General features: G+C 53.5%; 9 protein-coding genes across 9 annotated transcripts; 4 read left to right on the top strand and 5 right to left on the bottom strand.

Moving 5' to 3' along the window:
* Nucleotides 1-219: 219 nt before the first annotated feature.
* M421DRAFT_55801 (uncharacterized protein) lies at nt 220-3,893 on the top strand (the record flags this gene model as incomplete). Its single annotated transcript, XM_033595334.1, has 5 exons — nt 220-1,839; nt 1,886-2,347; nt 3,019-3,087; nt 3,243-3,515; nt 3,570-3,893. The coding sequence occupies 5 exons, from the start codon at nt 220-222 to the stop codon at nt 3,891-3,893; spliced, it is 2,748 nt and encodes a 915-aa protein (XP_033452164.1).
* Nucleotides 3,894-4,253: 360 nt separating this feature from the next.
* M421DRAFT_417648 (succinyl-CoA:3-ketoacid-coenzyme A transferase subunit B) lies at nt 4,254-6,507 on the bottom strand. The gene is made up of 3 exons (XM_033591545.1): nt 6,296-6,507; nt 4,886-6,247; nt 4,254-4,834 (listed from the first exon to the last, which is right to left on the bottom strand). Exons 1-3 carry the CDS (start codon nt 6,353-6,355, stop codon nt 4,703-4,705), a joined length of 1,554 nt encoding a protein of 517 aa, XP_033452163.1. The 5' UTR covers nt 6,356-6,507; the 3' UTR covers nt 4,254-4,702.
* A 503-nt stretch (nt 6,508-7,010) lies between these two features.
* On the bottom strand, nt 7,011-8,050 carry M421DRAFT_417647 (NAD(P)-binding protein). The gene has a single exon (XM_033591544.1). It carries the CDS (start codon nt 7,935-7,937, stop codon nt 7,428-7,430), a length of 510 nt encoding a protein of 169 aa, XP_033452162.1. The 5' UTR covers nt 7,938-8,050; the 3' UTR covers nt 7,011-7,427.
* A 1,020-nt stretch (nt 8,051-9,070) lies between these two features.
* On the bottom strand, nt 9,071-11,825 carry M421DRAFT_406264 (uncharacterized protein). The gene is made up of 4 exons (XM_033590311.1): nt 11,589-11,825; nt 11,280-11,538; nt 10,533-11,229; nt 9,071-10,479 (listed from the first exon to the last, which is right to left on the bottom strand). Exons 1-4 carry the CDS (start codon nt 11,761-11,763, stop codon nt 9,190-9,192), a joined length of 2,421 nt encoding a protein of 806 aa, XP_033452161.1. The 5' UTR covers nt 11,764-11,825; the 3' UTR covers nt 9,071-9,189.
* A 707-nt stretch (nt 11,826-12,532) lies between these two features.
* M421DRAFT_55645 (glycoside hydrolase family 131 protein) lies at nt 12,533-13,422 on the bottom strand (the record flags this gene model as incomplete). The annotated part of the gene is made up of 3 exons (XM_033595323.1): nt 12,533-12,763; nt 12,818-13,320; nt 13,371-13,422. 3 exons carry the CDS (start codon nt 13,420-13,422, stop codon nt 12,533-12,535), a joined length of 786 nt encoding a protein of 261 aa, XP_033452160.1.
* Nucleotides 13,423-14,090: 668 nt separating this feature from the next.
* On the bottom strand, nt 14,091-15,392 carry M421DRAFT_417646 (uncharacterized protein). The gene has a single exon (XM_033591543.1). It carries the CDS (start codon nt 14,973-14,975, stop codon nt 14,145-14,147), a length of 831 nt encoding a protein of 276 aa, XP_033452159.1. The 5' UTR covers nt 14,976-15,392; the 3' UTR covers nt 14,091-14,144.
* Nucleotides 15,393-16,362: 970 nt separating this feature from the next.
* M421DRAFT_55995 (uncharacterized protein) lies at nt 16,363-17,082 on the top strand (the record flags this gene model as incomplete). Its single annotated transcript, XM_033595349.1, has 1 exon — nt 16,363-17,082. One exon carries the CDS (start codon nt 16,363-16,365, stop codon nt 17,080-17,082), a length of 720 nt encoding a protein of 239 aa, XP_033452158.1.
* Nucleotides 17,083-18,252: 1,170 nt separating this feature from the next.
* M421DRAFT_2527 (uncharacterized protein) lies at nt 18,253-18,582 on the top strand (the record flags this gene model as incomplete). The annotated part of the gene is made up of 1 exon (XM_033588618.1): nt 18,253-18,582. One exon carries the CDS (start codon nt 18,253-18,255, stop codon nt 18,580-18,582), a length of 330 nt encoding a protein of 109 aa, XP_033452157.1.
* A 1,094-nt stretch (nt 18,583-19,676) lies between these two features.
* M421DRAFT_90111 (uncharacterized protein) lies at nt 19,677-21,599 on the top strand (the record flags this gene model as incomplete). Its single annotated transcript, XM_033597826.1, has 1 exon — nt 19,677-21,599. One exon carries the CDS (start codon nt 19,677-19,679, stop codon nt 21,597-21,599), a length of 1,923 nt encoding a protein of 640 aa, XP_033452156.1.
* Between the last annotated feature and the right edge of the window lie 2,136 nt (nt 21,600-23,735).

Raw genomic sequence — 23,735 nt, 5'->3', positions numbered from 1 at the left:
GCGCTCGCCTCGATACACCCGCGCATCACGGCGAGCTCGCGCACATCAGTGCTGTCCAGAGCGTTCGCTACTACGAAGCCGACACCCGCAAACACCATCGCCGCCTCCACAACACAATGCGCAGGCAGACGTACGTCATCGCTGTTCCCCTCCGCTGCCGCCCTCCGATTCGCGCCCGCAGGCACCGTCCGTCGCAATGCCTTCCAGCAGCCCGCGCGCATGTTCGCGGCATCGAGGATATTGGCGGAAGCGCAGGCGAAGACAGTGACGAAGCAGCGCAAGTCCTACAAGCAGGAGATGGAGGAAAAGGGCGCCATCGACCAGGAAGAGAATGACGGCGAGCCAGAGGAGTCACAGGGCTTTGCAAAGTCAGAGAAGGCAACGGCAGCGCGACAGGTCGACTTGAGCGCCAAACTGAGCAAGGAGGGCAATTCTCAGGCGGGCGGCGGCATGGGCGAGATCTGGCGCTTGATCAAGATCGCCCGGCCGGAGATGGGCACCCTTTCGTGGGCCTTCGTCTTCCTTCTCTTCTCCTCTGCCATCTCCATGTCGATCCCCTTTTCGATTGGCCGAATCCTGGACGCGGCTACACAGGCCGAGAAGACCGATGGGCTGCTCTTTGGCATGGACATGTCGACCTTCTACATTGCCCTGGCTTCAGTCCTCTGCGCGGGCGCTGCAGCCAACTTCAGTCGTATCGTCATCCTCCGCATTGTCGGTGAGCGCATTGTGGCCCGCCTACGATCGCAGCTCTACCGCAAGACATTCGTACAAAACGCCGAGTTCTTCGATGCGAACCGTGTCGGTGATCTCATCTCCCGCCTCGGCTCAGACACCATCATCGTCGGCAAGAGCATCACACAGAATCTGTCAGATGGTCTTCGTTCGCTGGTCAGTGGTGCCGCTGGTTTTGTCATGATGGGTTATGTCAGTCTCAAACTCACGGGCATACTCGCGCTGATTGGACCACCTGTCGCTATAGTCGCCTTCATATCCGGTCGATCGCTGCGAACGCTGAGTCGAAAGATCCAGAAGAACCTCGGTACTCTCACAAAAATCGCAGAAGAGCGCCTCGGTAACGTTAGAACTAGTCAGGCGTTTGTTGGAGAAGTCCAAGAAGCCTCGCGCTACAACCGCCAGATTAAGAGGATATTCGCGCTTGGAAAGAAGGAGGCTGTAGTTGCTGCAGGGTTCTATGGTAGCACAGGACTGATGGGTAACCTGACAATCATTGCGATTTTGTATGTTGGAGGTGGCATGGTCAAGAGCGGAGTCATCTCGATTGGTGAGCTCTCGTCCTTCCTCATGTACACCGCATACGCTGGATCCAGCATGGTCGGTTTGTCTGGCTTCTATGGCGAGATGATGAAGGGCGTTGGTGCTGCAAGTCGTCTCTTCGAACTTCAGGATCGCCAGCCTACCATTTCACCGACCAAGGGTGAGCCCGTGAGGTCTGCACGCGGACCAATTGAGTTCAAGCACGTGTCGTTCGCCTACCCGACAAGACCGGCTGTCAACATCTTCAAAGATATCAACTTTAGGATCGAGCAGGGAACCAATATTGCCATCGTCGCGCCCAGTGGAGCAGGAAAGTCGACAGTTGCAAGCTTGCTCCTGCGTTTCTACGTGCCCACTGCGGGGACCATCACTATCGATGGACGCGACATCACCACGCTCAACGCAAAGCAGCTCAGAAGGAAGATTGGGTTCGTCGGACAGGAGCCTGTTCTGTTCTCCGGTACTATCGCAGAGAACATCGCATACGGTGTACCACAGGCCACCCGCGCTGAGATCGTGGCTGCAGCTCGCAAGGCCAACTGCCAGTTCATCAGTGACTTTGTAAGTATTAATGCCCTCTTAGACGATCGGAACTGACGAAAAATAGCCGGATGGTCTTGAGACCCACGTTGGTGCTCGCGGCACGCAGCTCTCTGGTGGTCAAAAGCAGCGTATTGCCATTGCACGCGCGCTCATCAAGACACCTGACATTCTCATCCTTGATGAAGCGACAAGCGCTCTAGACGCCGAGTCCGAGACTCTTGTCAACCAAGCTCTTGGGAAGCTGCTGGCCGAGAACAACACCACGATCAGTATTGCTCATCGTCTGTCGACCATCAAGCGTTCTGACCGCATCATTTGCATCAATGCCGATGGGGAGGTCGCTGAGGAAGGCACATACAAGGAGCTGTCTTCCAATCCCGACGGCGCTTTCAGCAAGCTCATGGAGTGGCAGATGAGCGGTGGCGAAGTCGACACAAAGAAGATTAGAGGCCCTGGGCCTACTGAGGAAGAAGAGATCGAGCGCGAGCTTGAGCACGAGACAGAAGAGCAGGCCCGCCAGAACAGGGTCTAGATGAAGAAGATCGGTCACGGCAGATCTTAAAAAGCTCATGTGCCGCAATGCAAGTCTTGCAAGGTCGCCTTCTGCCTGCAGTCGAAACTAATGAGCGTCGTCACGGAAACATCAACCAGTTCTGGGCTGCATCCCGTGAGCCATTCGGTTTTGGCCCAAGCGCTTCATCGTCAAGGTGTTTCCTTGGACTATTTCTTACAGGGAGGCTCGGCGGGTGGCCGAATGCCTTTGGATGACATGGACGTGGTGTGACTTAATGGTCGCTCACGAGGTGCTGCACAAACATCGGAATACCACAAAATAAGGTGACGGCGTTCCAAGGTAACATCACATCGCATTGTAGCATCAACTCGCATTGCGAAAACTAGAAATATGTACAATACATCTCAGGTAATCTCCAATATTGTTCGCATCCAACAAAACCCAGCAGCTGTAACCATCAACCCAATCAACCATCATGTCTTCCTGCGGCGCTTTTGCAATGAACGATCTATATGACAGCGACTCCACGCTGCTGCAAACTATACACTACTCGCAGCTTCTACGTCCATATGCCAGAGCGTTCTTCAATGAGCAGATCTGACAGCTTGACGTCTTCACCGAGGACCACTAGCGCGCACTTGCCCTCGACGACAGCAAGGCACAATACCCACCCAATCACCAAGCCCTCAATCAGCATCGCACAAGCCAGGGAGACTAAGATGTCTCCCAGCGATCTCACGTTGCGATCCAGCGTCAATCGCACGACAAGTGTCTCATACTGACGTCATACACCTAGCTCACGTCTCCATTACGCAGCGCTCCTCGCGTCATCAAAGGGACTGCGACCGCAAAACTATATAGAATCACCTTCTACCACTACCAATACATCTCACACTCAATGTTCAAGCTTGCCCGCCTTCCAGCTTCCCTGCTCCGATCCACACAACCAACCATATTCAACGCTCCCAAGTCCTTCTCCACAACCCCACGCACCGCAATGGACGCCTACAAGAACGCCGGAAACCGCAAGGACTCGCCTCCCAAGCACGAAATGGTTCATTTCCCCGGGCTGCTGAGCAGCAAGCGCGCGTTCGGCGACTTCAGAACCGTGCTGCACACGGGTCTATCCAGCCAAGTCGTCGCCATGGAAGTCCCTGTAGGCGGTGATATAGGCGACGAAGTAAGCCCCCCTTCACCCGTGTTGATCTTATTATGAACCCAGCTCATGGCTCAGGTGCACACCGTCGACCAAATCCTGATGTTCACGTCCGGCCGCGGCTTGGCCACGGTGGCAGGGAAAGATCAGGAAGTCAAGGCTGGCGATGTCGTTGTTGTGCCTGCGGGGACACAGCATCAGTTTGTCACCAGGGGGGACCAGCCGCTGGAGTTGATTACCGTGTATGCGCCGGCCGAGCATTTGCCGTCCAGTGTGCATAAGACCAAGGAGATTGGGGATCAGGAGGAGAAGGATGGGATTGATGAGGCGCCCGAGTGGAGTCTGAGGAGCAAGAAGGAGAATGAGGAAAGTGGCTTGGTTAATGAGAGTGGGAAGTATTAGATCTGACGGGAAACGGATATCTAAAGTTGATGGGAATTCTGAGCGGTATAGGAGTAAAGGTGATGTGGCTGCTGTGAATGAAGGGGGCCACTGGGATTGGTGAAGGACTGGAAGAAGTATGGACTGGGCGGCACGGCGACTTCGAAAATGTATAAGAACTGAGAATGACAACTCGGATATTGAACGCGCGCCGAGACCAAGGGATTAACGGACGGTCCAAGGTGATAATTAGATAGTAAAACTCCTGTCACCTAATGTCAAGCTTGTCCGATGTTGAAGGTGAAGAATAGGACTGTTACGCTTGCCTTGTGTCACAGGCATCACATCGCATCTTCTTCCATTCCGGCACAAGCTCTACTAGGCTCGAGTAGTTCTCATTTTTGTCTCTAGAGCAAGCTACCGTCTAGTACTAATTACTTCCGCAGGTGCTTTCCGCTTATACGTGATCTTATCTTTGACAGTGTAATATGCATGTATGCAGCTCGATACAGTGGATGCGACGGTACCTACGAGTACCACTGTGAGCACCGCGATGCAATAGTTATTCCTCCGTAGATGCTTAGTGCTAGACATGGCGATGAACGAAGAGAGTTGAGCGCAGCAGGTTTCATGACGTTGTAGCGGTGCTAGTCTTGATTAAATGCCAGAACACCATTGTAGCAACATTGTACGAGCATGGTGAAAGGTTAGGTGAACATGCGATCTGTGAATAAAGCGCTTCATTTTGAACTCCAGATCAGGCATCAACGAGCGCTGCGCGTATATACAATCATGCCAACCAGCTAGGAACGCAATTGAGTCGACGAGATTTATAGCATGGGCTTGATCTCCGCAGCCTCCTTGAAGTCCGCGCCGGTCTTTGACCGCACTTCGTCGACCGTGACGCCGTCGGCGAGCTCAATGAGGGTCAGGCCCTCAGTGAAGTCGACGTCGAACACACACTGTATTTGTTAGTCCATATCTAAAGAAAAATTAAACTCGGATTATCTTACCAGATCGGTGATGATCCTGCTCACGCAAGCCTTGCCCGTGAGCGGGAACTCGCACTGCTTCAGAATCTTGGGCCTGCCCTTCTTGTCCGTGTGCTCCATGGTAACAACGACCTTTGTCAGGCTCGGGTTCGAGACTAAATCCATCGCGCCGCCGAATCCCTTGACCTTACCTGGCAACATCCAGTTGGCCAGGTCGCCGCGCGCAGAAACCTGCATGGCGCCGAGGATGGTGAGATTGATCTTGCCTGCGCGAATCATTCCAAACGATTCTTCCGAACCGAAGCACGACGCGCCGGGCAGCAGTGTGACGGTCTCTTTGCCCGCGTTGATGAGGTCCGGGTCTTCGAGCCCTTTCTGCGGGTACGGGCCGAGACCCAAGATGCCGTTCTCGGATTGCAGCTGGACTTCTACGCTGGCGTCGACGAAGGAGGGGGCGAGCATGGGCATGCCGATTCCAAGGTTAGCGTACATGCCGTTCTTAAACTCCTTTGCTGCGCGGCGCACGATGCGCTCGCGCTTGTTTGCTGCATCGCCGGAGCCGAGGGCGTTGGCAGCATCTGCTGGGTCCTTTGCATTCACAGTCTTCTCAATCTTCTTCTCGGCGGTCGATTGGATCACGCGGTCGACGTAGATGCCCGGAACGTGGACAGCGTTGGGCTCGATTTCGCCCACCTCGACGATGTGCTCAGCTTCGACAATTGTAACCTTGGCATTGCGGGCCATGGCACCGTTGAAGTTTTGCGCGCTGAAGCGGAACTGCACGTTGCCCAGGCGGTCGGCCTTGTAGGCCTTGATGAAGGCATAGTCGCCGTTGATGGCCTCCTCCATGACAAAGGACTTGCCCTTGAAAACCTTGACGTCGCGTGGCGTCGAGTACTGAGCGACTGAGCCATCGCTGTTGTGGCGAAGCGCAAGCTCACCGGTCTGCACGACTGTACCGAAAGCGGCCGGCGTGTAGAATGCAGGAATGCCAGCGCCGCCGGCGCGACACCTTTCAGCAAGCGTGCCTTGTGGTGTGAGTTCGAGCTCCAGTTCACCGGTCAGGTACATTTGCTCCAAGACTTTGTTCTCGCCAACGTAGGACGCAATCATCTTCTGGACCTGCTTGCTCTCGAGCAAAAGCCCAAGACCTCCACCAACGACACCAGCATTGTTGGAGACAGCGGTCAGACCAGTGATGGACGAGTTCGCCTTAACTGCGTCAATCAGAGTATCGGGGACGCCAGAGAGACCGAAGCCGCCGCACAGGAGGGTGCTGTTAGACTTCATATCCTTGACCGCTTCCTGCGCGGAGGGGAAGACCTTGTTGATCTCATTGCGGCGGAGGGAGGAGCTGAAGTTGCGTGCGAGGTTGAGGTATGTCTGCGCGTGTCAATTGACGCTCTTAGGGGCTGGAGATAGTGCGCCTGCCTTTGTGCTGCTGCGCGAGAAGGTGCGCGCAGTGCGGACTGTGAGGGCTACTGACGGCATGTTGCAGGACGCTTGAGAAGCTCTCTAAAATGCAATTGCGTCGATAGATCGCGAATACTATCACTCAGTCAAGAGGATATCTATGTGCTGACAATGCTCAAGTCTGAGGCTGGACGTAAATCTCCCGCGGGTGTGAGCTGTCTCATGTCGCGGCTGCTCGGTTGTTCTGGACCGCATTGCGTCGGCCGGCATCTTCAGCGGAACTAAACCGCACAATTCAGTTCCGGGATGTGGAGGGAAAGCTGCGGAGAAGGCCAGCCTTGCCTTGTCCAGTTAAGGCCCACAGTGAGCCTTGATTGGTTGTCGTGCCTCGCTCTGGATAGAAGCGGGATGGCCATCCAACCTGCTCCCTTTCTCAGGTTGTCTTTCTGTCGTTCGAACTCTTGTGCCGTTGTCGGCGGTACCCGTATTCCCGTTTCACAAGGTAGATCATCGAATACCTCAGGACTTTACGGCTGGCATGAGCAAGTACTAGGTACCATTCCGGTGGCTGATCAAAATTGAAGCAGCTTCCTCGCCCTCTTAACAGTCCCCGAACCAGGCCCTTCGACTCCTTTCGAGTTCTCAAAAATGTATGTACAGGAGTGGAATACGTGTCGACCTGGAATTAATCAAAGTATTGAGTTGGTACCAAAGCAATTCGCTGACTTTATTCAAGAGTTGCCTGGTGCATCTACGGCTACTTGTCGCATCTCAAGACTCTAACCACAGCTTTGCCGTTCCCCACCCGGGTACCATAATGTCGGCATTATCAAAAAAAATGGCCAGTTATCTCTTCAGACCCCTCTCCCAAACCCCCATCCTCGTCGCCTCTCGATCCCAAATTGCCAATGGCAAGTCGAGTTGGCACACGCGCACCCTCTTCTTGTGTCTTCGGCGGCTTCCCTCTTGCCGTATTACCCATTGCTGTGTCGCACTACCCGGGGCAACAGCTGTTCACAAGCACATCTGGGTGTTTCCGCCCAAGTGCAATAGTCAGAGCATTGATGAGTGCTTTGCTGACTTTGTAGCTCCGTGTTCCAGATCCCCGTCCAGTTTGCTCCTGCACGTCTTGGCCATGGTGAACGCTGTCCTAGTATGCAGCTGCAAGCTCATCTAGAGCATTGCTATCATCTGCATCGCGAAACAATTCCTGCAGCTCTGGACTATAATCCTGCAAGCGATTGTAGCCGCTAGTCATGTTGATGATGCGCGCTCCTGGTCGGATTGTAGGCTGCGCTAGAAATGCTTTGCACATATCCCTCGTGCCTCCATAGTTGGTCCATACCATTTCGGCGGCAAGGTCTGGCGTCTTTTGGTGATCGTTAGAGACTGCTGCGTTGTTGATGAGGACATCGATTGCGCCATGTTCCTCCAGCGCCGATTCGAAAAAGAGGTGAATTGAGGACGGATTGGCGATGTCCAGCTCGCGATACAAGACTCTGCTGGGAGAGAGGATGTTGATGCTGCTATCAATGCCGGACCTTGATGTTGCGTAAATTGTCAATGGCCTATGAAGCTGCTGGTTGGCGAGTAGCTGCACGATGCCTCTTCCTACACCACGGTTGCTGCCTACAACGACGATAACTTGATGATCGGCCATGGCGAAGGAAGTTTTGTTATTAGGCTCGAATAACAGTTTGATGCTCAAGACTTTTATAAACGTGTCGCGGCTTCACCACGAATTATCAATGTGGTTGGATGAGGCGAGGCGACCGACGGCTCTGTCGATCAGCCAGCAAGGGCGGCGCAAACCACTCCAACGCCGCCCTTCTGGCCTTCACTTGCATCGACACGGCGCTTACTCACGTCCGATGGGATGGGGCGACTCCGCAGAAGCCCGGACCCTCATCGTGCGATTGCAGATCAGGTTGAAGCCGTTCTTCTCCCTTTTTCGCAATAGTGCTTACTCTACCGGTTCGTTGCTCAACACTCGACAGCCTCATCACAGCTGCACGCCCAGAGGGGTGAAGATGATGTCTCGGTCTGCCCCATTTAATGCCATGCTGTGAGACTCAGTCAGTAAAAGCAGAGATTTCTCACTCTTCCAGCACAAACGCCATAAAGTTGAGACTCAGCTACGTAGTATCGAAGCATGAACAAGGATGCCATCATCTTAAGCGTGACAGAGAGGGTAATCCACTGACGACATATAGATTGAAGGCTCAATCGGGATGTTGATGTGCGGAGTTATGTTCAAATATCACGGCTACAGTGTGACCATTCTTGAGCAAGGATTATCACCTCGCCGTAAAGGCCATGATTTTGACATCAAGGTCAAGCCAGCTGATAAGGAGCTCTTCAAGAGATATGACAGAGTAAGATGCGATATAACTACCACTCTGCGACCCAGGATTCATGATCGATGTAAATAGGCGTCTGAAAGCGCAACGTTGGCAGATGATGCGAATGACAAGCTGGGGCTTGATGGTCAGCTCTTTACGCGCCGATTTCGATAGCCTCACATCCACCGCAGTTCTGTACGCGCCGAACTCGAATTTCAATTTGGTATTCGTGTCACCAGCATCCAGGACGTCGATGGCAAAATGAATGTCAACTCTATGGATGCAAGGCACTACGGAGACTCCGATTGTGCTACCTTGGTCTGGGTGTTCTGAGCAGGTAGTACCCGATAACTCACAGAAGAGAGTTTTGGTCTCTTCGCAGCTGATGAAAGCTTGGTGACTCTCAGCTTTCAACTCTGGATTGAGTCACAAAGGCGGTGATCAGATTGCGCATCGACGTGCGTCAAAACAAAGTTTCTTACAAGCAAACGTCATGTAACACCGCTTTACCCTCTTTATAACCATGTTCTTCTATAAGAAGGCCCAAAATCTTTTGTTGTATGACGTCTCTCAGATCAGCAAGATTCCGAATCCCACACTAGCAGCCAGCACCGTGATCTGCCAGCCTATCTCCCTCCTCACCTGTGGAACCACAACACCTGGCGCTGCGGCACCGGTAAACTCAATCATTCCAGTTGATGTTACTACATCTCCTGTACCCGTCGCACTGTGGGACGGTGCCATAAAACCCTTACTTTCCTCAACCTTGGGGGGCGATGTCATCCTCATTGTCGACGTTCCTTCATTCTTGATTTCAAGGCTTGTCGCTGTTTCTAAAGTCTGCGAGATGGTGGAAGAGGAGATAAAATATCCATCTTCTGCCCCGCTCGTGGTAATTATGGGTGTGGTGGTAGAGGTATATGGAGCGGCTGGAGTTTCTGAGGTGCTTGAATTACATGGCTTCGAACTAGGCGCCGAGATAATGACAATTCGTAGCGGATTAGAAGCTTCCGTGGTAGGCACTGGTATCGTGGAGATTGTGACGCGCAATGTCTGCGAGCTTGTACAAGGTGTGGATGTTGGCGACTGCTCGATCGACTCGCATTCACTGCCACCTGTAGGAGTTTCGATTGTCGTCTTCGGATCATACACGGGCCTGATAGGAGTGGAAGAGTAGTAGGGGGTCATATCTAGTGGTGGAGCGGTTTTCCTCGGCGATGAGCTGACATGACTTCGCGTGGGAGGCGCGGCGTAGACCGTAGTTGTAACTGCAGCGCACTCACATGGCTTGTTTCCTTCGAACTTCGTGCAAGTAGAAGTGGTAGGAGCTTGCACAACCTCTGTATGAGCTTTGATCGTAGTCACAGGCGCCATCTCTGTTATTTGTAGGGCACCTTTGACCGGATCGACACAAGTTGTCACGAGCGGTGTTTTCGTCGAAAATATGTTCGCCGAAGTGCCTGCAGAATCAAAAGGTGCAGGCAGCAAGGGCAGGGTGAGTTCAGCTGCCACGTCGATGACAACGGAAATGTTAGTTTCCACTAACACAAGACTCCTGATACCAGCATCTTTGGGCACAGTCTGCATGCCTCCAGCTAGCAGGTTGCACTGCTCTTTGGCGCCCGTCATCAGCTTCGCATCAAGTCGTAGATCCAGAGATACTGTTATAAGAGCATTTAGTTTGTCGCTAAATTCAAACCCGATTGAAATCGTGGGTGTGAACGCCAGACTCAGAACAATGTCTGCGTCAGTGACATTGGAGCTGAACGGGAGTGCATCGAGAGTGGCTCCTTTGATGTCGCTGATGGATGTGTTCGCAAGATTCCCGAGTTCCACTTTGATGCCGGCACCATCTGGTATCTGTAACGAAATCAGCTTGGCTAGAATTGCAAGGAAAAAAGGTTTAAACCCACAGCAACGTCGATTCCGTAGTTGACCGCAAGCTCTTCATCAATCTCGAAGTCCGCGCTAATCTTTGGTTCGAAATAGGCACCAGCTTGACCGATGCCGGGTATCACGAAGCCAAATATTGGCAGAGGGACCAGCGCAACCTCATATGATCCCGATTTGACAGGGCGGGCAAACATCTCCAGACGTGCACCGAGTCCAGTCACCGCAAGATCCATGTATCCACCAGTGATGACGCTGTTGATCTCTTTGCTATCATCGCCGCCTTCTAAGATGTCCGGAATTAGATCTATCTGTTTCGTATCGATCTTGATCGTGCCTTGCGTGAGAATGACTTGACCTCGTGATGAGCAGTTCTTGCAACCAATATCTATAGGCAAATTTGGCGTCGAGGGTAGATTGACGATGCTTTCAAGACCCGTGAGGAAGTCCTCTACCGTAAACGTATAGTCCAAAATCTCGGAGGTGAGATCGAATGTGATATGAGTAACGTTGTCAAGGGCGTCCGATGGCATTTCGACAATCATTTCGTCCTGACGCTTCCCCCGCGTCTGCGAAAATTCCGAGTGCCGTCTGTAGATATGATCATATAGCGTATGGCCAAAGGTAATGTCCAGATTATCAAAGGCGTCCTGCCAAAGAGCTTCTGTGACGGCAAGGTCCAGGGCCACACCATCTTCAGCGAAAGAAACTTCATCGATCCTGCAACCGTGAGTATTCTCACACATATGACAGGCGTACGACGGACATACTTGTAGACAGCTCGCTCACCGTCCCTGTTACAGCTCTGATGTGATGTTATGATGAGCCCGCCTGTGCCTCCGTGGCCGCCATGGCAAGCAGCTCTTGCGTCTTGTGCAGAGCCTGCATCGACGAAATGCAGCATCATTCTCCCATCTTGGCATTGGACATCTCGGAGGAAGTGCTCAATTTCTTCAAGATACAAAATAGGCCTCCTGGACGCGACCTTCACTGTTGATGCGAATATTTTGCTGCTTCGTTGCCTAGTACCTTACCCTAGTTGTCAGCACGGTGAGTAATTTGAGGCAGAAGGCTCAAACCTTCAACGTAAACCACCTCTGATTCGTACTTCCGAATTATCCTCGTGTCCCGTTTGTGTAGATCCGATCTTCTCGTGGCAGCACGGAGGATTAGGTTTCCGTCCTGAACAAGAGCTCCTACGGAGCTGGCATACAGCGCAAGCAGCAGGATCTTGGGCAATTCCAAGTGACGCATTGTATATAGTGGTCGCTAATAAGACTTGCGAGGCTTGTATGCGTGGTTGGGTTGAGGACAGCTACTACCGGTCATCTGAACGTGGGTCTTAATGTAGATTGTAGCTGGATCTCAAGTATCTTTATGAACTGCGAAGTGCATCTTTCGGAGTCTTGAAGTCATATAGACATTCTCGTCTCACTTGAGCCTACAATTCTATATATGTCGACTGGAAATCCACTCAACTTGGCTGAGGCGGTGCCAGCAGCCACTTCGTTGCCGAGGTACGCCTCAGCGGACTTCGCGACATATTACTTCTATGCAGTGCAGGTATGCAGACCCCTGAATCTTGGCTAAGCATCGAAAGAGTGTATGTTCGTTCGATTGAGCTATACTTGTGACCGAAGGCGGCATTTAGAGCTGCTTCACGCTTCATCGTTAGCGTGAAGGAGCGATAGATTGCCGACCGGGTTTCTGGGTTCACCCCTGGAAGCGCGCTACCTACGTAGGCGGTTCGGTACCCGAAGAAGAAGGCGCGGCTCTGTTCTCCGGACATGTACACCAACACAGCTTTCTCACACCCATCTTGTCTTACCCATGGTGACAAGTTTATCTTTGACTACCGTTCTTAAGATTCATTTAGCTCGACTATACTGATCACACGTAGAGCATTGAAGCCGGAAGGCGTCCATTACGTCATCTGGCAACACGGCTGCATCAATGACCACTCTCCTGGTGCCAACACTCTGACTATCTGCTGGACACTAGATCCAAAACATCTTGGTTGTACTTACTTCGGGCTGACAACAGAAGTAGTAAGCGATCCACTCTCCACATAAACGCCCGAAAAGTACCAATCCTCAGCCCCAGTTCCATCATTGCCCTGTCGAGGCAGTCTCAAGACACCCAAATGCCAATCCGCGCCATTGCTCGACGTGCTCGCAGAGACAGGACCCGCAGTCTTGACAAGCGTGTTGTTGCCAGTCGAGTGCCAGAAGGTGACTTGCTGGGAGGCGAAGTTCTGCTCTCATCAGCGTCGGATCGCTGGGTAAGCGAGTAGATACCGTTGACTTACGATCTCATAGACGACATTGTGCCACTCGTCTGCCGTCAAATCAACCTTCCACTTGCTCTGCCCACCCACGAACCACTGCAAGCTCGTGTTGGAAGTACCCTGGTCGCCGCTAATCCAGCCGTACTTGAGCTCCGTGAAGTGGCTCTCGAAGAAACAGATCTGGTGTTCGTTGGTGGCGCTGGGAACGTTGGTGGTGCTGCGCTTGATGCTGAAGTGGTAGTACACCGTACCGCTGTTGATAGCGGCGGCGGTCTGCGGGATCAGTTCTGTGCGCCACATATCGCTGTTCCATTTGGCGGTGCTATCGATGGTGATCTTGGCGCCCTGCTTGGAGTTTGTGTCGCCGGGGTTCTTGTAGGAGGGCGAGAGGTTCACGTAGGATGTTACGGGTCCGGAGCCGTGAATGTAGTACTGGTAAGGTCCGACTTGGTTGGCCCAAGACCAATTGTTAAGGTCGGCGGACGAGGTGAAGTTATTGAAGCGGCCATCCCATAAGACGGTGCCTAGGGGATTTTTAGCATAGAAGATACATTAGCTTAGGAGGATGGTATACCAGCAGACACAGCGCTGACGAGCGCACTCAGGATTGCAGCTTTGACGAACATGTTAAACAGTTGCAAAACTCCTTTTCAGGACGAATTATATGGTGGACAGTATATGTTGGCCGTGTTGTTCGAGGTTTCTGAGCATTTATATAGGATGTGTTGTAGATTGCAGATCAGCCTTGCCATTGAGCTGATTTCTGTGGTGTAGACGCCCATAGAGCGAACGGGAGCTCCCAGTGACTTGAAACATTGAATTGATGAATGAACCAATCCGTGGCGGTTCGGCGGAATTGCGCGCATTGACATTAATATATCCACAAGTAGCCGCCGGCTCGCAAAAGCAAACAATTTGTTAGTGACGGCCAACCGGTCCGGAAACGAAGGTGGACAGTCGTTAGAAGAGCGATGCAATGCAAATTGTGTCTAAGATGACGTGGAGCAAAGCAACATGATTGTTCAAATGATACAAGAGTTGTCTAAATCATAGTCAAGACGCAATTGTACAGAAAGGCTCTCGATATTAAGCAACACGAGTCGGGTAAAACCCCGCATATTGCCTGAATAGAACAACGCCATGATGCTTGTTGACAGAAAAACAATGACACGAACTCTGGGACAAAAGCTTGACTCCGACAATGCAAGGTCAAAGGATATCTGATGCATGAAAGCAATAAGCAGAGAGAGCTGGAAGGCAGAAGAGAGGATTGTAGCGCCAGCGCTCATGGGTCTTCCACCACAAGGTTGACATATCAGAATACCCTAAACGCTCGCAGCTAGCAAGCCTACTTTCTCAGTTGGAGCGTCCTTGGGCCTCCTGTTCTCCCAGTCCACTCCGCCAGTCCATGTTCGGCATTCGCCCAGTAGTCTCTTGTCCTCTCATACAATGCCATTCTATCCTCATAATTTCGCACCGCTGCGATATCTTTGAAACCCATCGGTCTCGTCTCCTCAGGCACATCGTCGAAACTAATTACAGTGCCAGAATCCGATCGCTTTGGCCTGACGGGCAGTAGCAGCGGTTCCTCTTTTCTTGTAATCGCTTCATAGTCCGTGGTAACTGAAGAGGCTGACATGTTGCACATTGACATCTTGGCGTTGAGACGAGAAAGAGATATTGGTGGTAGCGGAGGCACAGCTTCTGCTCTGGATTCCGACGCATTTCTGGAGGTGTGCACGTCCCATCCGAAGCTCGTATTTGGTCTTGCGTGTACTGGACTTGGCTTATCTTGTACAGGATGAGGGACTACCGGATCAGATCTTGTAGCCTTCAAGTTCGGACGAATGTCGCTCTGGCTCCTCTTGTGGCCTTGTGAAATCGAACCACTTCGCAGTCGTGATAAGCTCCGCTTTAGAGTCAAACTTGGTCGTCGTACCGCGTTGGTGAAAGTATTCGATCGTCGAGGGATCTCGACCATACCACTGGCTGCGTAGGTGTGCGAAGGCAGCTCGTCAGGCTCTACTGATGTTACAGCGAAGTAGCTGTCTAGCGAGGTGTTGCCTCCGGTCCCGCCTGTAACACTGACTCCTCCAACGTGACGAGCGTGCATCGGTCCTGAGATGAGTCTTGACTTTGGCATAGTCGCGGCATTCGAATGTGACCCAAAAATAGGCATGCCGGGCTCTTCCTCGTAGGCAAGTGACTGATAGAAGCGGAACTGGTGAGAGTAGATGTTTCAGATGAAATGAAGACCTGCCTGGGAAGCGCCTCGTCGCTGAGATATTCAGCCGATGATACTTCTTTGCACCACACAACCGTTTGTTAGACCGAGATATCTATCGAGGCCTGCTTGATATTATTTGCTGCACGCATCAGTACAGGGAGCATATAATATGCAGTACACATGGTCGCACAGCATCTGAAGCTCACCACGTGGCTGAACGGTCGTGAAATTTCTGTGTGTCTTGAGTGTCTGTGTCTGAAACAGAAAGGGTTTAGAAGCGAGCGGCTGTGTTGGAAGAGAATGGCTGTGTTGGAAGCGAACGGCTGTGTTGGAAGCGAACGTTGGACCAACAATGACCTTCAAGTTAGAAGACCAGTACCTGACAATCGACGCAGCATGGAAATTATGGCCTACATGTAATGCCCACGGGTCACTCATTCAAACGTTGCGGGAATCTATCGGACTCCGGTGTTTGTTTTGGGCAACCAAGGCCAGATGCCCCGGATTGCCCATTTTCCTGAACGCCTTGTTTATCTAGATTGCATCTCTTCAAGAGAATCCGGACATCGGCTAAAGCAATCCGCTGCATCTGGCGGATTCTTTTAAGGACTTGGGCTCGAAGACAGTACATGCCAATTCTGAAGGAATCTGTAGAAGCCCTCAATTAGGAAGGCGCTCGAAGCCGATATCGCCCAGGTGGATGGAAGCGTCGCAGCATGCTCGCAATCATGTACACCTCGATCGACACATGTGTGACCACTGCGGGCCAGTCGAGACATACGCGTTGCTGCATGTTCACGTTGCAGAGCCGTCAGAAGTCGAGGTGAAGCAGACAACGTCTCCGAGATCCCAGTCGTGTCGCAACCCCGGTTGACCACGCTAGTCGCAGCCCACCAATGGCGATCATCTGAACGAGTTTATCAGGGCCGAATCGGGCAAGAGTGTTATTGAGGCATGGCATGAATTGTCCCCGAATCGATGAGGCTCACACTCGCCTGCTCCAGCCTTGCTGCCGTTACCACGATCGGCTGTCACAATGCCTGGCAGGCGTCGAGACTCAAACCTCACGGGATCCATAGCCAAATGAGAGGATGCAACGCTTACGAACCGAACTCATCTTCAGTGTGGGCTATGAAGATGGTAGGTATAACTGTAGACGGTGCGCTATCCTATGTGTCATTCTGATATCGCAAACTACTCTCGTTACTTCTCTAATACTGTCGTTTCTGCAATTTTCGGCTGGCCCGTCTCCTACTTTCTACCATACCCAGCATTCATCATCACGACCGTGACGACTAAATTCAGCTCACTGAAAATGAAGCACCATATCCTTACCGTCATGCTCGCCGGCGCAGTGGCTGCCAACCCCATCGCCATCCTGCGGAAGCGCGAGGTGCCCCAGGAACACTCGCACCGCAACATCATCCTGGCAGTCAACACGCTTGTGCAGCAAAACAACCCCGATAAGATTGGAGACGCCGTGTTCGGTCTTCTCGGTGCCGCAGCGGCTAAGAACGGCGCTGGCAACATCGCTGACGCAGACTGTCTCCAGCAGGCCACCGCGGACCAGGCCTTCACGAACGCGAAGGCCGCTGGGAACGTCGATGGCATGACATCTGCCCTGATATATCGTGCCCTTGAGCGCAACACTGGATCTGTCGGCCTGGCTTCTGTGCCCTGTACCTCCATCCAAGCTGTGAACCCAGAGATTGCTGCGCTCCAGCAGCACCAAGACTCGGCTGGTAACGGTGCCCAGGCGCTGAACAAACAGATTGCAGAAGAGCTGGCTAGGCAGATTGCGTCCGTGGGCGGTGATCCCGCGCTGGCGAACGAGGCGAGTACGTTCGCACCAGGACAGGTTGGCGATCCAACAGCGAAGGGTAACACCTGTGACGATGACCAAGACAACAACGGTTGTATCAACACGCTGGGCTTAAGGGTTGACGATCTCACCGCTGCTGAGATCACTGCCGCGGTCCAGGGTGTGAGTGCGGGCGCTGTAGGGCAGGGTACGGCAGGGAACAGTACCCAGATCGCGAACAACGAATGTAGCGCCTAGGTCTTTGAAAGGATCTAGTGTTCAACGAGTCAGCTGTGTGAAGATGAGCCTTCGCGGGTGTTGCGGTTGTCAATATCCTTTTAGCGTTGCAATGGGAAGACCGTCTTCTGTGCCTACTTCACCTTCCATGACACTCATAGCTCTCGCCTGATGCGGATGCACCAACCTAAACGTGTGCAGCTGGTCTTGACTACAGGCAGTCAGGTGCTTCCCAGCTGGCGACTTCCAAATCTTAGAAGCCTACAACAATGTTTTCCTCGATCGGATGAACCGTGTTGTCCGTTTGTTGTGGCCAGGCGAATCAAGGGGCTAGAACTGTGGAGCCTTGTGGTGAAAGGTAGTGTACCAGACGAAGCTCCAGATGCTGAGGTTGTGCAATTGTGCTAGAAGGCCACGCTACCCAGCGGCATGACTCGCATTAGTTCTGAGGCTGTGGAATGCAGAGAAGCATGGGGGTACGCTCAGAAGTCTGCGGATCTCGCAAGCTATTATCGATAGCTCATGCGGTGATACTTCAGTCCTCGCGCACAGGCGAGTGTCGTGATAGTTGCGCTTAGTACTGGCTGATTAAAGAGAGCTACGGTAGACACGCGTGACAGCCCACTACGACTTGGGTAAGATGCCAAAAGCAAAAGAAGACGTCCGTGGGGATTTGTGAAGCTATCGAAGGTGCAAAAGGTAGCGCGCGATGGGTCGATGATCGTCACGTACGGACCTCATGCTGTATCACGGTCGACTTTCGAGCCCACTGCGCTGAGACGTGGTGGAGTCCATTGGAATGAGGCAACGACCCAATCAAGACAAGGTGTGGAGCCGCTGTGTCGCCCACGGCCGGATTGGGCGCAACACCTGCAATTCTGGCAAATGAAATATTGCTGGTGTGTGTAGTAGATGCATTTGCAGCCGAGGGCGGGATGCTAGCAAGCGTTGCCGCACCCATGTCCTAGCGGTCGAAAGCAGGGTCTCAAAAGCTCGATCGATGACCTTTGTGACGACACCAAATCGTGATGCTCCATCGAAGCTCCGTATCTGGGGACGAGCTCAGGGCTAGATGTCGAAATGACGAAGCCGAGCCTGGGGGCATTTGCCAGCGTGTTTACAACAACAAACACAGGCGGAGCAGCTCCAACGCGTGCAGAAGTGTAGGGAGGCACGTCCCACAGCGGAGCCATGAAGCTGAGGGGCGCAACGAATGGCAGTGCTCGACGGCCTCCCTCACGGAACTCGACGCACAGCTGGGCCTCACGATGTCTCCAGAGTGGGCCACCGCTCGTTCTCGCCGCGGCCGTGCAGCCGCGCTTAGGCGGGGTCAAGCACAGCATCAAAGCCAACAAGCAGGTCAATGCCGTGCGCGACCGCAGAGAGGAGAGGCAGACAAGTCTGCATCCTTGCGCATATGCAGAGCCCCGACAGCAGGATGCGGTTGACAGCATACCCTCCTCTCCCGCTGCCAACATCCACCAGCGAGGCTCGTCTGCTGCAGGGGGCACGGCCCACTAAAAGCGGGCGCGTTATGGACGCGTCGATGACAACAAGCAGCTGTGTAGCCTCACATTGTTGCTGGTCCCAGCGGCGCAGGAATGCCATGTAAAGAAACGCAGAGCACACGCTGGCCGGTGCAGAGACGTCAGCTAGAGTGACGGCCAACTGCTGGCAAAGCTTTGGACCGAAGGGCCTTGATTTCTGGGATGCGGCGCCTGTTCTGTTGTTGGCAGTCGCGAGAAGCTAAGACTAGCGTGTACGCTAAACTAGCCTGAAGGAAAGCGCAAGTGCACGCTGGGCAGGTGCTGCACGGCCCCGAGCCGCTTGCCATCAGGCGACTCGCTCACCCTCACCGTGCCCTTCCCTCACCACCACGACCCTCACGACAATTCCCCGAGGCGCGCCCGCTTCCCTGTCGCACTGCTGCAATGCCCTGACGCAGCCATCGACGACTGTTTCTTTGCGTCTCTTACGAATCTCCTAAACACCCGCGCGCTCCCATTGCAGCGTGAGCCCGCCCTTGTCGCTCCTGTCGCGCTCATAGCGGACCGCTCGCCGCGACCAGCAACCTCACCCTTTCGCCCAAAAACACCCACAACCATCTCCCGCTGCCTTAGCACGCATCCCAGGACCGTCAATATCGTTCGCTTTGTCTCTCCGCACTCCCTTGCGCGCCTGTCGCTCTGCGCACTGTTGCTCACGACGTGCACCTACGCGCCGCCTTCTGAACGAGCATCTCCAACGACGTCTTTCCGTGCGACTCCGCTGCGACCAACTCTGTGCCATCTCGCAGCGCAGCAAAGTGTGCGCGATACCTTGCGACTTATTCAATCTACTCCACCAAGGGCGCAGATCTCCCTAGCTACCCGTGTAACGTTTGTGCAGTGCGTTCCTTCGCGAGCGCATCGTTCCGAACGGCTGCTGGTATCCGAACTTACCATCAAACCTGGCAACCTGCATATCCAGGACCCCAACCCATCTTCATTGGGTCGGTGGAAAGTTGCGGCTTGTCATTGACTGTTCGTGACCTCGCCTTGCAGATTTCCTGAAATTGACCTTTTGTACTACATCACGGCAACAACGAAAGGGAGTCCGCAGAAATATCGACCGCCATGGATTCTGAACGCCCCCATCTATCAATCACGCTCCCCAGGAACTTCATGTTTCACTATCGCGACGGAGCAGCGCCGCAGACGCCAGAGCCTGAGCCACAGGTTGCTGAGCTCCAGCCGCCACCTCCTCCTCGACAGACCCTCAAGGTCCGTCGCCGCCGCGCAACTCTCGTGCGCCAGCAAATCGAACTTGACTTCGCCATGGAAGAGAAGCCTATTCCCACTATCGAGGCCACCAACTGCTTCGAGGCGTCAAACGCACTCCCGTCACCCCCTTCTGGCTTGGACAATGCTTACCTGTCTCCACCAACAAGCTTTAGCCGTCTTGTATCACCGCCAAAGACACCAGCTCACCAGGTCCGGACTATCGATATCTTTGCTGGTCCCCAGCACTGGGACGATCTCGAGTCGACACGCAGTGAAACCTCCAGCAGACCCACCTCGTCATCTGGCTTCTCTGACTCGTCCATTTCGTCTCGTGGCAGTATGGAGTCGCTCGTCTCGCGCGGCGGTAGCTGCACAAGTCCAGAAGAGGAGATGTGTGATCCTTTCTCGTTCGATGCCCTGGAAATGAAGTACAAACAGCCAAGCTCTCCATTGGCCGCACAACAGCATTTACGCACATCCAACAAGCTCAAGCTGAAAGCGACCTTCACCGAGGAGATGGATTACCACCTTTGGAGGACATACATGACCTACCTTCAGGATCCCACGGTGACACCTTTCAAGGCCGTCCCACTTACGACACCACCAAATGGGGTGTGTCACCGAGTCGCTAGGATGGCTCGAAAGACTTGGAAGGGGCCGGTCCCGTCTCGTATCGCTGAAGTTCGCGCAGCTTCTCAGTTTGTGTCTCGCAATGGAACCCCAGAGACCATCAAGGCTCTCAAGAGTGGGAATGGCACTCCGATTGCCAGACCCAGCGGGTCTTACCTGCGGTACCCAACAGAAAAGCAATGTCGAAAGCGATTGCGGGACTTGACAAAGCAAAGGCCAAACTTGTCTGCCTACTATCAGCGTCTGCTCCACCGATCACCCTCACCTCTACAATCATCCCCACCGTCCGAGAAGGCAGAACAGCCAGCCCAGCCACAGCCGCAGCCGCAGCCACAACTACTACCATCACCTTTCACACAGGATAAGTCGTTGTTTACCTTCTCCACACGGGACATGAACGTGTCGCTTGCCACAAGCACAGCTGCCTCGATGCAGATGGGAAACCCTCTGTCCCAGCTGACAGCTGATCTGACTCCTCGACCAGAGCAGAAGAGCTGGTCGAGAGCGCGATCATCAGCACATCAGAAGTCGCAATCGCTCCATGTCGGCTTGGGGTTGGGATTGAGCAACGTGCTTGGCTCACCTTTTCAGTCCTCGACAGTAGAGATGACCGATGCTGCTCCTTGCGCAAACAACGCGCAAACATGGCATGCACAGATAGGTCTCCCAACACCGAGACTGGGCTCACCCTTCCAACTACATGCTCCACGACCCAAGTCGCGAGTCTTTAAACGACGAGCTCTGGCCAACAGTTTCGAGGACAAGACACGGAACCGTGGCAATAGCTTTGTAGATGACATCTTCGGTGCTCCTGCCGAATCAAGCCACCGTCGTGTAAGGAGTCGTGGTTTCAGCCTGGGTGACATGATGGATGGTGCAGGTGCCCGACGTCTGCCACTGTCATCAAGTGGGCCAACCGAGTTCAACTCATTCGCCAACATCAGGCCTCAGCTGCCCAGCCCAGTCCACACTTCCCCTGCCATCATGACCGCTGAGGCGCTTGGCCAGGGGACGATCCGTCTTGGTACACCTTTTGGCGGACGACCAAGCAACACTTTCCCTCGAGCATCGACCTCTTACGGCTTCGAGCCTCCGGCATCATTTGAACAGCGATTCGCTGCGGCTACCAGCAATTCTGAGCGTTAGTCCTGTTTTTAGATGGCGTGCCCTATACCAAGCACGGCATGTGCACCGGCGTCTGATCCGCATCATCATTGGCGTTTAGCATTGGCAGCTTCGAGCTCCATCTTTGACATGTCAGCGAGCGAGCACTCGCGTGCTATTTGACCCACCATCTGCCTTTTTTGAGAAGCATCTCTTATGTTCATATCGAACACCTACCTCATACTATCCTTCGTCGACAGCAGGGCTCGGACGGCGTGCCTTACGATATGTTGCATGTCCGAGGCCATGGCTACGTCTCTTTCTTATTTCCTCCTCTTTGTCTTATGGTTGGTACTCACGACGGATCATGACGATATGTATACATGAACACGCCTGGTTCATCATCGATCTTTTTCCATAATGCGGCGGCGGCGGCGAGGATTAGGTTCGCAAGATGGCTTTTGATGAAGCGACCGCTCGTACTTGTCTGCCCCTTTATAAATTCAATACACCTTGCACATAGGTGCTTTATCAATCACCCCACCCGTGCGGTGAGGCATTCTTTACTCCAATCACTTTGTGCTCCTCTTATTCATGACGAGATGATCAATGCTTCGATGGCTGAGAGGAGTTGGTGTCCCTTCAACTATGTCGCCAGCTCGTTGACAGCTTGGATGGCAGATTCTCAGTTCCCGGGCTTATGCGGGGTCTGCTCGAGTAGCTTTCGTGATTTCGTTCCTGAGAGGAGGGCCGGCTGGGCGGATGAGGAGTTGGTTGATGGTGTATTAACAGAGTCTACACGTATGGTAGATTAGTCGGTCCACCCAAAGGGATTGAGATGAAGGGTTGATGTGCTTGGGCAGGTCTGGTAGCTATCAATGAAAAGCCAGAAGAACAAAGCCTGTCTCCAAGCTCGGTTGGCTCCGCCCTTGCCAGGTCGTGCCGTAACCGTTTCGTAACGAGGCCCAGCACGATCGTCATTGTGTCCGTGCTTGATGCCACGGGCAACGCGTGCGCGTTGTGGTAATCGATAGTCATCTAGCCGTACCAAAGGCAGTCGGTAGAAGAGTACGCCAACAGAATCATCAAAGACTGAATCTTGCCCAGTCTCACCCTTGCCCAATCCTCGGTCAAACTTGCAGCCTCCTCACCCGTATTCGTAAGCTTCTGCATGCAGAGAAAAAAACACTGCAGTGAGTGCCCAGCCCACATCATCACGCTCAGATGCATTTTCCAAACGTTGCCGCATTATCATATTTCGCCGAGCCTGATTTGGTGCTCCCACCTTCCCCAGCCACTTAGATGTGTCGCTCAGAGACAACGGCTCCACTTGGCCGCCGCGAGGCCCGGACCTAGCAGGCTGGCTCTGCAGCCGGTTGCACTTACGGCGCGTCGGAACGGTCATGTGTGAGCGCGAACGCGTGCGACGCGTCGAGCAGTGATAGTCTGAGCTGATAATTGGGGCTCGATTGGGCTTGGTGTGCCCTTCGACCCTTGGCTCGGCTGTTTGCAGGAGGGGAAGGGCAGCGATGCGCAGGCTTATGCGGAGCGATTGTCTGAGAATTACGAGTGTGGAAGGCGTGCTGCGGTACTGGTGTTGCCGCGGCACGCAGAATGGGGCGAGTTTGGCGGAGTGGCGGTTGGAGTGTTGCGTCCAGAGGCATTCTGGGCCGCGAAGTGACGCAGCGTGTGCCTCTGTTGTATGGCATCGACGCACGCAACTGCATCTCTTCCTTTGTTGGAGACGGATAATCTCGCTGCCTTACAGTGGTGTGGTTGAAACCAATCATTGCCGCCGGGGCGACCCTTTGACACCGATTGTTGCAGTCACGTTTGCGTGGTACCATGTTCAGTCTCTCCGAGGGCCAACGCGACCATAACACGCTCACGACTCACAGCGACGCGTTTACGGTCCATCTTTACTTTTGCCGAAACGCCAACCCTGGATCTTGACAACACGACATGAATCACAGAGTTCACGCTTCGTTTGAGAATGAGGGGAAGCGGAGTAGTGAGGCCGCACACGGGGAAGGTCCATCGATATCGATATCGATATCCCGGGTCTCCTGCCACTTCTGTTCATGACGCGAGCTTTGTCGCGTGCGCACTGACACCGCACACCATATCCAGCTGGTCGCGTTTGAACTTTCTCTTTCGCCAAGGTAATGCCGCAGCTCA

This window comes from Didymella exigua (genome assembly GCF_010094145.1).
Source record: "Didymella exigua CBS 183.55 unplaced genomic scaffold M421scaffold_5, whole genome shotgun sequence".
Taxonomy (NCBI): Eukaryota; Fungi; Ascomycota; class Dothideomycetes; order Pleosporales; family Didymellaceae; genus Didymella; species Didymella exigua.
The sequence above is the reverse complement of the archived record's forward strand: the minus strand, read 5'-3'. Positions and strand labels throughout refer to the sequence as shown.